At 32.4% G+C, this 15139-nt stretch overlaps 1 protein-coding gene across 1 annotated transcript; it reads left to right on the top strand.

Annotated features, from left to right (window-relative positions):
- The first annotated feature begins 4109 nt into the window (after window positions 1–4109).
- Window positions 4110–12907, top strand: LOC116003107 (homogentisate phytyltransferase 1, chloroplastic). Its single transcript, XM_031243278.1, has 12 exons — window positions 4110–4222; window positions 5221–5501; window positions 5892–5975; window positions 6062–6136; window positions 6955–7038; window positions 7297–7386; window positions 8565–8666; window positions 10894–10989; window positions 11640–11711; window positions 11788–11883; window positions 12028–12132; window positions 12637–12907. The coding sequence occupies exons 1-12, from the start codon at window positions 4150–4152 to the stop codon at window positions 12676–12678; spliced, it is 1200 nt and encodes a 399-aa protein (XP_031099138.1). The 5' UTR covers window positions 4110–4149; the 3' UTR covers window positions 12679–12907.
- The last annotated feature ends 2232 nt before the right edge of the window (window positions 12908–15139 follow it).

Below are 15139 nucleotides of genomic sequence, written 5' to 3' on the forward strand. Positions count from 1 at the left end.
TATCATTTTTAGACCAAATATTTAGACTATCGATTTTACAAGGTTGCAAACATTTATTTTAGTAATAATTATAATGAATTTTCTATATTATCTTGGATTCATATACTTTGAGTTAGATATTTAAATAAAAAAATTTGATATTCAATTACCCATGTATAAACTTCTCCTATATAATCTTGCATTGATATACTTTCAAATATTTATTTAAATATAAACATTGGGCATTAACCCATACGCGCAATGCGCGTATAAAACTAGTATATATATATATATCATAAAAAAGTCATCTTGTGTATATTAATCTATTATATAGTTCATAAAAAAGTCACTAAATAAGCTACAGGATTAAGTAACCATTTGTGCTTCCCATTGGATTCGAACACACGACCTTTGCTTAAGTTAAACACAACTCAACAATCTCGTCTAGCTAGCTCTTTGTTTATTATATCTGTTTTTATATAATTATATCTAAAACATGTATATACATACAAGGCTATATATGGGGTGGGGGTGGGGTGAGTGGGGGCAGGTGCCCCCACTGCCCCCAGGGTGGTTCCGTCTCTGCATTAATTAGTATAACTTCAATATCGTTATGCAAATATATCTATTGTATAATCTGATCATCTATACTTGTATCCTTGTATGTAATGTTGTGGTTCTCATTATATTCTTCTATAATCTACACATTTTAGTTACTCCTAACTCTCTAATCTATGATTTTTGAATTTATGTTGTGGTTCCCATTATATTATTTCATAACATCCTTTATGAACATATTTCCCATGGCACAAGAATATTAGTCATGACAAATGTAGTAAAGTTAAATTGATATTGACACACAAACTGTGAGTTGGAGTTGTATAGTTCATGTCATTAAGAAAAACGAACCCAAAAATGCTATTAGAACGCTTGAGAAAAAGTATATGCTCATCGTACTTGAGGATAAAACACTAAGTAAATAGTAAAAAATTTATCCCTTTATTATTATTATTATTATTATTATTATTATTTTTATCATTATTAGTATTAATATTATTATACTCTCATTCACCACCAACATCATTGTAAATGTTATATCTAAATGCAAGGAACTCAGGTTCAATCAATAATGTTTGATAATGGCATTGGAATGTATGATATCACTTTACAAACCAACAAATGGTACATCATCTCAAATGTCATTGTCAAACCTTTACGGACGAACTATAAAGTACTTGACTCCCATTAAGTGGTTTATTTATTTCTACTTACTTTAGTTACAATTTAGCTATTTACAATTTCGTTATGTTTTATTAAAATATATAAGCATCGAGACTATTTCTTTGATTTTTATTAATTTATCATTTTTTTTCTCTCTCATTATTATATGACTACTTTTTAACCAATAAGGAACACTAATTTAAAAATACGCATTGGGCATTGGTTTAATCGCGCAACGCGCGTGTGATAACTAGTACATGTATAAAGGTTAAAAATGAAACAAAATGATACCATTTCAACCACACCACCACCATACCACTTCACCAGTCACTAATTATTATTATTAAGGAAAAAGATTAAATAGACCTCTAAATTTTACACCAAATGTCAATTGGACACCTAAACTTATAAAAAAGTGCAATTAAACCCTCAAACATGTTAGTTTCATGCAACTAAATCCACCAACCGGTTACAAACTTGTTATAGGCAATCATTCTCATTCTAACAAAAAATCCGACGAATCTCCGACCACAACCACTTCTAATCGTCTTCTCCGGGAATGGCCACTTCTGGTCGCCTTATTAGGAGAAGGTGACTTGTTCTAGTCTCCATCTCCGGCGAAGGCAACCTTTACTGGTCGCCTTCGCCGAAGAATGCTACCATTTGGTCGATGGTGATGTTTCCTGATAAAATTTCTTCGGTCAACGACAAAAAATACAGTCGATGGTGTAATTCTACCGGTAACATGTTGGTTATCGGTAAATTTGACTTATTTAACCAACAATAACATGTTTGAGGGTTAATTGCATTTATTTTTAAAATTTAAGTGCCTAATTGATTTTTGGTGTAAAGTTTACGGGTCCATTTGACCATTTTACCTTATTATTATTATTATTATTATTATTATTATTATATCAAATAATATGCTTATTTCCAAGAAAATAAGCAAAAACAAAAAAAAAAAATTTCTTAACATTCAGTCAAACAAAAAAATATTATTTTCTTACATGTAGCTAAACACCATAAAATTAAAATATTTTTTTAAAAGAATTATTTTTTAAAAATTATTTTCTAAAAAAAAAATACTTTTTCCGTTTCAAACGGAACCTTAAATTAAGTCAAACTAAATTCACCTGAATATTCAATTTTAATAATAAAAAATGATCTAAAATTTTTAAAATATTCATAACAAAGTTACAGATATTATCGGATTTCCAAACATAGGAAGCGACTGCTATTTGGAAGTGAACATGACATGGTGCCTTAAAGAGAAAAGACTTGCGTACTTCATGTGCTGTCGATGTCGTGCCAAGTCGCCAATAAATTAGACTAACGTATACCACTATAATTTTTTTTAATTGTTTTTGTTTGTATGATACTTTTATTCAGTCTCATACTTTCTGATGGGTTTAACTTTATTCAGTTCTCACACATATTGAGAGAAGAAAATAAATGCGTTGATGACTATCTAGCAAATTTAGGTCAAATCACGAAGTGTGGTACAACAATCGTGATTGATCTTCCCGAGAGTCTTTTGACGCTCTTCCAAGCATATGTTGGTGGGGTTATTTCGAGAAGAATCAGATAACGTTTGTTGTGCTAGGCAATGTCTTTCTCACAAAAAAAAAATAATAATAATAATTCATTGCGACTCTATTTACTCCGAAGCATCAAAGCATATTTGGTTGGATGGAAAATATATTTCAAGGAAGTTAATTTTCTAAATTTAAAAAATATTATTCTTTTATTTAGTTTATGAAATTTATTTTTCAAAAGGAGAATGTTTCTTATTCTACTAATTTTTTTCCTTAAAGTACCTTTCTAACATGTATTTTAATCATTGAGTGTCATAAATTGAGTAATCACGTCACTTTTTAATCAAATAATATCATGTCAAAAGGGTAATTATGAAGGAATTTTTAGGGGTAAATTCTTCAATTCTCTATTTTTCTAAAAAATCCTCCCATTTTCCACTTTGGTACATATAATTCTTTGTATTTGAAAAAAATTTCTTTGTTAAAAAGTATTTTATTTTTATGATTTTTTTCCTTTAATAGGACAATTTTGCCATCCTAAAATTTTCTTAATTACCATTACTAATTGTAATGGAGTATATTGATTTTTATACTCATTATTTATTACAATTTAAAATTTAACCAATTTTTTTTAATACTTATGATTATTTACAAGATAGTATCTATTCTATCATATGACTAATTTATAGGAATAACAGATGTATTATCACACTACACAGTAGTTAACAACCAAAAAATATATTACTTCTATAAATCTTTTTTTTACAAATTAAATAATAAAATCAATCTTCTGATAATATCTTTTCTATGAAATTTTAAAGAGTTTATTATTGAAATGGTCCATGACTATTGCAAAATTACTAATTTGATCCTCGATAATTTTTCGTGCCCAATTAAGTCATCAACTTTAAAAAATTTAATCATTTTGGCCATCTGTTTATTTTACCGTTAGATATCTGTTAAATCGTGACCAAATTGGTAATTTCACTGTAGTCAAGGGACTATTTCAGTAATTACATGCATAATTTTTTTTGAAAAATTAATTACCGAAATGGTTCATTGACTGTAGCAAAAATACCAATTTGGTCTCGATTTAACGGATGTCCAACAGCGAAATAAACGGAAGACCAAATTGATTAAAATTTTCAAAATTGATAACTTAATTGGGTACAAAAAATTATCGAGAATCAAATTAATAATTTTGTAATAGTCGAGGTATCATTTCGGTAATAAACTCAATTTTAAATTCATTTCTCTTCAAATATTTTTCGGGAATCAAACATGTGTCACTGTGTCAGTCTTCGTAAGAGTGAGTGGGGCTGATTGCTTTGTCTATATATGTGCTGAACGCGTCGGGTTTCCAGTTCTCCGTTACTTATTACGTGTGTGAAGTAGTGAGAGAGAGAAGGCAAAAATGGAGTCTCTGCTAATTGTGAAAACTTCATCTTCCCTTTCTTTTCCGCTTAAATCTCAGTTGTCGTCTTCATGTACGTATACACCGCTCTGCTCTGCTCTCTCTCCCTTCTTTTCCTTTTTGGATTCTCGATTTTGAGGTTGTTTCTCTTCTTGTCATTCTTCTTCCATCGCCAATCGGAAATTTTATTTGTTTAGTGGCATCTTCAGTGTATTAATTGGTTGTTCAAGAGGTTCCGTAGTTTTATATACGCATCGTTCTAGTTCCCGTTAATCTCTGCGTAGGTTGTTTTTAGTTAAGTGTGTTCAGAATGCAATTGTATGGTTTAGTTTTTGTACATTTTTGGGGGGATTGTTCATAGGAGTTGAATTTTGTAAAAGAAGTTAAAAATTAAAAATGCCACATTTTGGGTTTAACTATCAGCATTTACCTTGTTTACAAATATGCTCATATATAATTCACTTAGGATTCAAGTGAGAACACAAACTATTCCGTTATTTCTCTTTTGCGAATGGTGGTGAAAAGGGGCACTTTGACGGAGCTTTTGCAGATTAACTGTGTGGAGATTTTTGAGTGTTTGGTTTGATAAAGTATGAGTGTAGTGTGCAGTTAAAGAAAGGAAATAATGACATAAATATTTTTTTTTTAATTTTTTTACTTCGGTTAAAAACATCATGGGCTGATTACAAATCTCCATGTTAACCACTGTTATCATATAAATACAAGAAGTATACTGTATTGAGCTTGTTGTGGCTTCCTGCTTTCTGATTGTTTTGGGGCCTTTTAGGCTTGCTTTATATAGGGTGTATGCTATAGTGGTAGGTCAAAAGAGTGGGTGGTCTGAGGAGTATGAGGTGGACTTGACCAATCTCATATATCTGACTCCCTTGACGTTTAATCTGGAAATAAAGTCTTGCTCTCATGCTGCCTATTATATATATATGCTTCCCTAAGCTCCTTGATTTGTTGGAATTTTGTACTTCTATTTTGGTTGATCTATTTCACTTTTATATGCTGTTATTTTTCAATTACAGTGTTTATAATGTATTCAGTCTTAATTGATACCCATAGATTCACATCAAACAACACAAGTTTCAAAGTGCAAAGCATTGAATGGCGGAGAAAAGTCCTGGCCGTTGCCCATGCGATTGCAGAGACCATTAGCGACACTAGAGCATGTTGGAAGCAGTGATGGAAGTATTATTAACTTAAGACATAGAGCAGGGTTTTCGGTGAATGCAGCTTCAGACCATCCTCTTGAATCCGAGCCATCCAACAGCCCTTTAAAGTCAGTTCAGGGGGTTTTAGATGCTTTCTACAGATTTTCGCGGCCTCATACGGTTATAGGAACAGTTATGTTCATAAACTTTGGGTAATTAATCTTATGTAGAACTCAATTTCATGATTGCGTGTGTATTTGTAGTACCGTCAGTACATTATTTATTTGAATTGCTACTTTTTAGGTTTTATTTATTCATATCACTGTCATGCCTGCAAAGACAAGATCATAATGAAAGTTTCAACAACTTAAAGGTCCAAAGTAGTTTTATATAATAATCATCTGTTTGCCCATTTTCAGTGAAATGTACTCTGATATGTCTGTGCAATAGAATTTCTCAATAATCCAGTGCAGGTTTCAAAATTCCTGATCACTTCATTAATTGTGGACAATACACATGGGAAGTCTTCCATTGGTTTAATGTTGAAAAGCATGCACTTATACTATCCTTTTCTGTGAGCAGGCACTGAGCATACTTTCAGTTTCTCTTCTTGCAGTTGAGAGGCTCTCAGATATTTCTCCATTATTTTTCACTGGGATGCTTGAGGTCAGCTTCATGTGTTTCTTGAGTCAACAGAGTTCTGTACTTGGTTTTACAATTTGCGCATTGAACTGTTTTAACTTTTAATGCAGGCCATTGTTGCTGCCCTCTTTATGAATATATACATAGTTGGTTTGAATCAGTTGTCTGATATTGAAATAGACAAGGTATGACAATTATCATCTCAGATTCGTATTTCGTGGCCTCTTTATAAGCTCTGTATGCAATGGTTTTGTATGACAATTCTCAACTTTGTTTAATGGCATTCATGTATAAATGCACATTTGGTTGATCTTTTAGGAGTTATGCCACTTCACCACTTCATAATGGATGATCAGTAGGAAGTTCTTTAGGTTGATTCTTTTTCATCTTTTACCTTTTCACATTATGGTTAATTTTTGAACACACAAAACTAGCTGAAGTTTGTGCATCTAGACTAGTTCACAGTAGAAACTAATCTATTTCTAGCTTAACTATCAGTTCTACTTTCCAATAGATTTTATAGTCCCCAACATTCTCCAGGGAACACCTTTAAGTGGATGAAGTTCATCCGGTAATCCGGAACATAACCTTGCTATTAAAGCTAAAATAATTTAAGAATATATGTTAGTCATGCATGATTGTGGCTTTTAAACTGTTTACTAAATGCGAGGCATGAATGATTATTGCCATTGGAGACATGTTAGACTTACTGAGGTTCAAAGAATGTAGAATTTTAGGAGCCATCCTATCGGTCTTGTAGACTAGGATTCACAATTCTCCAACAATAATGTTCAAATATCCTGAAGGACCTGTGCTGGTCCCTTGGTTGTGTGCTAGCTTGGACCTTGGTACCTTGGTTGGGTGCCTTTGATATATTATTCTTTGAATGATTTTAATCCTCTAATTTTACTCTGGGATTTCATCTAATTCAATTGTTCTTCTTTTACCAGTCTAATTTTTTTCCTGCTAGTGCATTTGAAGTCTGAACCTATTCTTCTTTCAGGTGAACAAACCATATCTTCCATTAGCATCAGGCGAATATTCGGTGAAAACTGGCATAATGATTGTTTCATCTTTTGCTGTTATGGTAATAAGATATCTATCTAGTTCTCTACAATGTTGTAGTTCTGACTTCTGACTCGTGCTTGTAGTGTAACTCAGAAGTTTGGTGTTAGTGCTAAGTTCTTTAGTAATTCTAAAAGTTCAGTGAGACTCCATTTATAAAGATTCTGGGCAGGAACCATGTATTGTCAATGGCTAGTAATTCAAGTATCCACAGTAAATTTAACATCAGCAAATTCAAATTCATTAAAAATTAATATTTCAAATTAATTCATGTTCTCAGAGTTTTTGGCTTGCAAGTGTTGTTGGTTCTTGGCCGTTGTTTTGGGCTCTTTTCATCAGCTTTGGACTTGGAACTGCCTATTCAATCGATGTAAGATCAACTTCATTTCCTTATTTTTTATTTTGCTAACCATTGTTTCTGTGAGTCCTCCGCTAGTATGTGCCTTGATAAAGGCTTATTTAATTAAATTTGCAACATATCTAATGAAGACTATATTTTTCTTCTTTATTCATATTGTTCTAGGTTTTATATGTCTGCATTGAACATTGCATTGGACTTTATTTCTTCTTTAACATGAGGATTGAAGCTTATTGATAATTTTGCTTGAGGTCTTCATAAGATTATTTTGAAGTGGTCTTCAATGGTTTTATTAAAACCTTATTAAATGTTACTCTAAGGATACGGTCTGACCAAGTCAGGCACGAGTATGCTGGCTGCAAAGCGATAATTCATTGGTCTTCATGTGTTTAAACATTGTTTCAAGAGAGTTTCTTGTGGGGTGACTTAAGTTTTGAGTTCTGCTTGTGGACTCAATAATTTCTGGTCTAGATGAAACATAAGAGCTTAAATAATTATCTTTCAATTGTTAATTCTTTAAAAAGTGGGAACTGTTACTGAGAAAATTATGGTACAACCTTGCACCAGCCTGTGAAATCTATTGCACTGCTCCAGTTTGAATGATTTTCTGACCAATAAAAACAGAGCACAGTATGTGAGGGCTGAGGCTTCTACCTTGTTATGGTGTCCTAACGTTTTGCTGGGTTATTTCTTTATTGTGATCTTCATTGACTAAAGATATGGAGGATTTAGGTTAAGGAATGAACAGAATACCAGCCCTACACGCAGCAAAAGTTTGTTCATTTAATCTGTTCTCCCCTCAATTATTATTATTATTACTATTACTACTACTATTATTATTATTATTGTTATTATTATTATTATTATTATTATTATTATTATTTTCATGCTGTACTTTGATGAAAATGCAAATGAATATTTTTTCTTTGCCATAATATATGATGATACTTCCAATGAGTTTTAGTTTTTTCTTTATTATATTAAGTAATACATGCATGAATGATAAATATGAGGAATTCTGGTTTTAATTAGATGATTAGGTTGCATACTGGTTTATTTAAATATTTTCAGTTCTAACTACAAACTATGTGAATGAAAAGTATGCGTCTTTGTGTATTTTCAATTTTGTGTGGGATGTCATTGTGATGGTTCTTAGTATTTGTCTTATAAAATTGTTTCTACTTCTGCAGCTACCTCTCCTCAGGTGGAAGAGATTCGCTTTGGTTGCTGCAATGTGCATCCTTGCTGTGCGAGCCGTCATTGTTCAGATAGCATTCTATTTGCATATACAGGTAAGTTTTTCTCAAGTATCATTTCCTTTGGACCGATTTTTATCCTTTTCCCCTCCAATTTTGAAATCTATAATTTTACATTTATTTACATATATACGAGGAGGGTTTGGGTTTGTTATTTGAGATGCAGAGAGGGATTTCTTGTATTTCATGAGGCTATGTACCTTGGTACCTGTATATATACATGAATAGACCTATGGTATTACCGTATATACAAAAGCCCTAGCACCTATTATGATATATGTTCAACGTTCCCCCTCAAGTTGGAGCATAGATGTTGAAAATGTGCAGCTTGTTATAGATGATGTCGGAACCGAAATGACCAACTGGTTCCCTATCGGGTATCACCTGTATAAATAAGAACTATATATGAGCTGATATTTATGCTTCACTGTCTATCCCTTGAGTTCCCTATCGGCTATCACCTATATTGTATTGCTATAATTAAGATGGTACCTATAGGTAGCCTATGTACACAATGCTTATTAGCATTAGAGTCATAGATGGCATTTTGTAAAGTTACAAGATCTACATAGCAAATCAAATAGACATTAAACTTGGACAAATCTTCTTTAAGGTGAGTAAAGATGGATGACCATTGCAGGAGTACTTATCTCATGCAACAGATATAGTCTGCTGAATATTTTTTCCTTGTCAATAGTCTTCCTCATTAAAAGATCTAGAGTTTGATAAAAACTAATAATAATTAAGAGAAATAAACTCAACAATTTAGGGCTAGTGCACAATGGCTTTCTCTGATAGGGGTTTTTGCGCCCGCCCCTTCTAGTTAAGGGTGGCAGCTTGAAAAGTAATGGAGAGTAAATTGAAAGGGTAATATGGTAAACACAAGATTGAGAATTGAGGTAAGTATGAAGTTGCAATGGTGTTACCTTTACCTAACATTGTGGTCCTTGACCCATAAGCTAGATCTAGTAGGTTTTTTCTAGAAGGGTATATGTTGACAGAATATCTGAATTTTCCATCACATGATAATTGGCGGCTCTCAAGTCAATGACCTATTGTTGAGAAGAAGACGTGCAGTGGGATTATTTATCTGGGGAAGGTTGCTAAAGAAGACCAAGTATGCGATGACATTTTAATCTTTAGATGAACGTGGCAAGCTCTTAATGAGTCATGAAAATAAGTGTATATCACTCCAGCTGTTAGATTGACTGTTAAACACTGAAACTGAGGCGGTATAGCAAGCTTGTCATTTTTGTGATATAACTTATAAGCACGGTTGTTTCAGACATAATTTCTTGCACAATATCACTTCTTTCTGCATTCGAAGTCTTGCTAACACATCAAATAAAGATCCTATCTTGATAGTCCCTAATGTTGAGATTTGAGTACCTCATGCTCTTTGTCTAACCCAAAACTACTCATGTTTATTTTATTTTATTTTTTACATTATTTGTAATAGGCATAGCTGCATATAGGATTTTATTGTATTTAAAAAGACAAAAGTTATAATATACACTTAATTGAAACAAATAAAGAATTTAAACTATTAATTGCAATACCATTAAGTTGAGGTGCTCCTTCATTAAAATTCTGCCTTTATCCCTTTGTGTAATTGGTCCTAGAACTCTCTTAGAGTTTGGTCTTGTTAAGTTGGGGTACTTGATTGCACCCTCTCCATTAAAAGTTTGAGAGGTTCAGTCAAACTTTACCCCATTGTGTAATTGCTTCCAAAACTCTCTTAGATAATGTTACATATTGCATCTCTACAATTAATTATTCTAGTTATTTATTTATTTCAGAGTAATGAAAATTTTAAATTGGGAGAAATTTAGGAAAAGTTAATGATTACAAACTGAAAATGCAATGGATTGTTTTTACTTTTTAAAGTTTTTGAGGGATTAAATTTATTTAGAACTTTGATAGATATTTATTTGCTTTTAAAATGTCTACCCATTGCAAGGTGGGTGGTAAAATTATAAGAGGGTGTTAAGTGGTAGATGTAATAAACTTTGGCCCACCCTCAACCCATGCTCATCCCTAGCAGTACAAAAAATTCGAAAAGGGATAAACAGGTGGTTGCTGAAATCCCTAAAATATTACATTCTTGCTAAACCTGAATCATTGTATTTTGTATACTTTTGTTTATACTCACTCATATTTGACCAGCATTGGATGAAATGTTTCCTTGTTGACCTAATAAGATTCTCTTTTTGTCCATGTCATCTCCGTTTTATCATTAAATTGATCTTGTTTCAATTTCTAGACTCATGTGTATGGAAGACCGGTTGCCTTTTCGAAACCTGTAATGTTTGCAACAGCATTCATGAGCTTCTTCTCGGTTGTTATTGCATTATTTAAGGTAATAGTTCCTTCACCTCTTTTGGCTAATCTTAATTCTTAATGGCACAGCAGATTACTTAGGAATGTTATTATATTGCTACAGTTCATTTTTGTCTCGGAAGGAATGCTACATTGTAGATTTGTAGTGCATATTTAATTAGTTCATGCAGTAATCTATCAGCCCTACTTTAAACATGCTGGAAGCTCTCGATTAGAATGGAGACTTTTCAGATTTGCACTCTTGTGATGCTCGAAGAAATGAGGTTTTACTGTAAATATAACCAGACATAAACTAGAAATGATGATTTAAAACCATCAAATTAAGTGGCTCCTCACATGCAAAAACTATTTATGGATATAAACTAAAATAGCCAATTTGCTAAAGCTTATTAAATTAGATTATTGGTTTTATAGATTATAAAATCCACTGTATACATGGTAGGTAAGGACTATCAGTTACAGAGTACAAATTGTGCAATACACTTTAGCTTATTTAAACCAATATTCCATATGGAAGTTGTAGGTGATTTTGGATTATTTAGAGTTAATAAAGATGGATCATAAAAGCATTTGCTTTACGTAATAGGGATATGTTTCTCAGTTTACTAGGCTTATTTTCCACATACCAATATTGTATAAATTGTATCCCGTTTTCACTTGATAACGTAGGACATTCCTGATATTGCTGGTGACAAGATCTTCGGAATTCGATCTTTTACTGTTCGAATGGGCCAAGAAAGGGTAAGTAACAAATCTATATAGTAATTTGACTCATGATCTGAATCCTAGATCATGTTATACGTCTGATTATTTGCAGGTCTTCTGGATTTGTATTTCACTACTTCAAATGGCTTACCTGGTTGCCATATTGGTTGGAGCATCCTCCTCCTGTACCTGGAGCAAATATTTGACGGTACTGATTCTTTAACAATTAACACAAATTGAATCGTTTGGTGTGTGGCTAAGATACAATGGAGTGTAAATGAGAGTGTTCAATTTGTATTAAAATAATATTACTGCTATATATGACTAATAATATTGTGTGTCTGAGTTTTAGATTATTGGTCATGCTGCCTTGGCCTCGATACTTTGGACTCGGGCTAGATCAATTGACTTCAGCAGAAAAGAAGAAATCACATCCTTCTACATGTTCATATGGAAGGTAATATTTGCATAGACACAAAAAGACTAACATAGGAGCAACCCTAGCCAAGTTGGTGGTTTGGTAACCATAAGGTTCCAAGTTCGACTCCTAGTGGGAGCGGCCTATTGGCCTTCTTGGTTTGAGCCGGTCAGCTATAGACAATATAGGTTGGTTTACTTCCTTATGGTTCTTTTTTGGCTAGGATTTATCCGGTGCATACTGCATACCCTCGAGTAGTGATTGCGGGTTTCCCTCATCACCAAAAAAATAAAAAAAAAGACTAGCATGATTAGCCAGATTAGGATGAAGTGCTGTATTATTATTACCTATATGGAAAGGTTGTCATAATACTTACCAGATATGCATGCCATGCCTGTACATTTGAAAACCCCATTTTATGTATTCTCCCTGCAATATTGTCTATGTTGCATAGCCACATATGTTGCATACTATTAATTCAGAGCTTCATAATAACTATTTTTGTTTGATTCGACGCTATTGTTTCTTCGTGGGATGTTGCAGCTCTTCTACGCTGAGTACCTATTGATACCGTTCGTGAGGTGAGCATGGAAACCGCCATTAGAATTTGGCTCGCCGCAAGATGCTTAGTGTGTTAGGTTGATCTTGCTTGTAAATTATGTTATTAGAACACCCAAAGGTGTGTGCTTTTTGTCAACTTCATCGTTTCCATCTTCACATTTTGATTTGGCTCTCAAATTGGATAAGGTGTTATGTATGAATAAATTAAATAGTATCAATAAAGTAACTAATTCTGTCTGCTTGTTGAGATGAACAAGTGCATGGCAAATTGGCAATGTATAGGTGATTTGCAGAACAATATCATTGGAGAAGGCTGGCGTTATTTTATTATCTTCATTGATAGTTTTTCAAGTCTTGATGTATATATTGTGAAGATCAAGTGTTAGAAAAATTCAAAATAGGCCGCACGGGTAGCTCAACTAGTTACAGGGATGAAGTTTGGGAGAAGAGGAAAAAAAAAATTCAAAATACATAAAGCAAAAGTTGGAATATGTGACAACGTAATTAATTACATAGTGTGAGGTGATGCCTACAATGTTAACTTGGTTGACAGTCAATGTTGCAGTAGGTGTTAGGCGCTAATTGGGCGCTCGCCCAGTGATCGAGTAATTTGAGTATATTGTTTTCATTTTTTTACTTAAGGCTAGGAATTGTTAGATAGACTATTAAAACTAATCAAATACATATGTTACCTAGTCTGAGGTGCTGTCTACAATATTAACTTAATTAATTACATAGTGTGTGGTGGTGCTGCCTATGATGTTAACTTGGTTGACAGTTGAGATTTTTTCACTATGTGGAGAATCAAATTCAAAAGACAATTTATGTTTTTTAGGTAAACTTAGAAAACAGGTTTTCAAAACTTAATTCGTTTTGAAAATAGATTATTTCTTAGAGAATTTTCAAATTGAATGATTGCAATCCTTGGAGATTTTTATTCAATTCTAAAAAGTTGAAACGGTATGTAATTTAAATTTAAATATGAGCTTTTTTCATTTTTGGTTACACGAATATTAGATCATTTTTGCATTTGATTACCGACTATTACTTCTTTTTTTCTCTTTTTCTTTTTTTTTTACATTTGATTATCGACTATTAAGTATTCTACATTTGGTCCTATGATTTTTAAAACATTGTCACATTTGGTCTTCCAGCTTAATTTCTAGTCACTAGTGACTAAATTTGTATCTCTGTTTTATTGAACATGAGTGCATAATAGTTAATTGACCTATCTTGAAAAATAAAATTGTTATTTTCTATGACATATTTTAACGAAAAAATTTGATCACCGGTGACTAAAAATAAGATCAGAGAACAAAATGTGGACAGATTTTAAAGGTTGTAGGACCAAATATGAAAAAATTAATAATCGGAGATTAGATGTAAAAATGATTTAATAGTCGTGGGACCAAAAGTGAGAAAAACTCAATAACATGAGAGGTTACAATTGTGTCATCAAACATCCCTAGTACACATATGAAAAGTTGAAAACATTTGTCCATGAGGTGAAGAGTATTTAAAAAAAAAAACAAAAAAAATTCAAGTTGTTTTATTTTATTTGTCTTATTTATTATTAACCTAAATAATATTTTTATTTATTTTTAAACATTTTTTTTATAATTTTAAATTTACTTTTTGTATTAAGTTAACATGTAATATAGTTCTTAAATATGTACAAAAGAATAGCAAGTAATCCAGAGGGAAAATTTGTTGAATGTCAATGTTTATAAATTTATTAAATCTAATTGTATTCAAAGTACAAAAGAAAAAGGTAATTACTAATAAAGTTCAACCAAAGGCCTTGTGGTCAAGCGGCATCCGGTGTACACTCCCATGTGGAAGGGAGTGGGTTCGAGCCTCAGTGGATTCTTTGTGCTTTCAAGAGTAGCTATGAACAGAGATACTACTCTCTAACAGAGTCAGTAGAACTCAAAAAAAAATGAAGTATTAAAATGTGAATTCCTCAGTAGGAACCAGCGGATCCGAGTGCTCAATTTTCCATTATCTCTCTTCTAATATATAACTATTCTCAAAAAAGATCAATTAAGTGTGCCATAAACTCAACGGAGTTCACGATAGTGGACTGATGATATCTTCTTCGGGTCTGATCTCTCCACTATTATGATCCCAATCATGTATAAATTTTATTATGGGAATGGTTGTTGATGTCATAAGTGACATGTATGGATGGAGATGGGAGTTGACCCCATTAGTATATTTACAAAACTACGAACCATGTAAGAATATATAATAAATGAAATGATGACAAATAATGGAATAGTATAGCTGTGTTATGCTTTTGACTTCAATTTATAGTTTTATACACCATTATTATGCAACTACTCGGACTAAAACTTCCATAATTAAGCACAAATAATTATCCAAATGATTCAGATCTACGCCTCATATTGCCAAATTTAATTAAGTGGCATCACTTCATTATTGTAACAAATATAATGTTTTAATTGAATTCATTGTGTCCCAG

The sequence above is a fragment of the Ipomoea triloba genome, chromosome 13, assembly GCF_003576645.1.
Source record: "Ipomoea triloba cultivar NCNSP0323 chromosome 13, ASM357664v1".
NCBI classification, from domain to species: Eukaryota; Viridiplantae; Streptophyta; class Magnoliopsida; order Solanales; family Convolvulaceae; genus Ipomoea; species Ipomoea triloba.

Coding starts and splice junctions, on each gene's coding strand:
- LOC116003107 (XM_031243278.1), top strand. CDS start 4,150: ATGGAGTCTCTGCTAATTGTGAAAACTTCATCTTCCCTTTCTTTTCCG. Junction 5,976..6,061: donor TTTTCACTGGGATGCTTGAG/GTCAGCTTCATG, acceptor CTTTTAATGCAG/GCCATTGTTGCTGCCCTCTT. Junction 8,667..10,893: donor CATTCTATTTGCATATACAG/GTAAGTTTTTCT, acceptor TTCAATTTCTAG/ACTCATGTGTATGGAAGACC.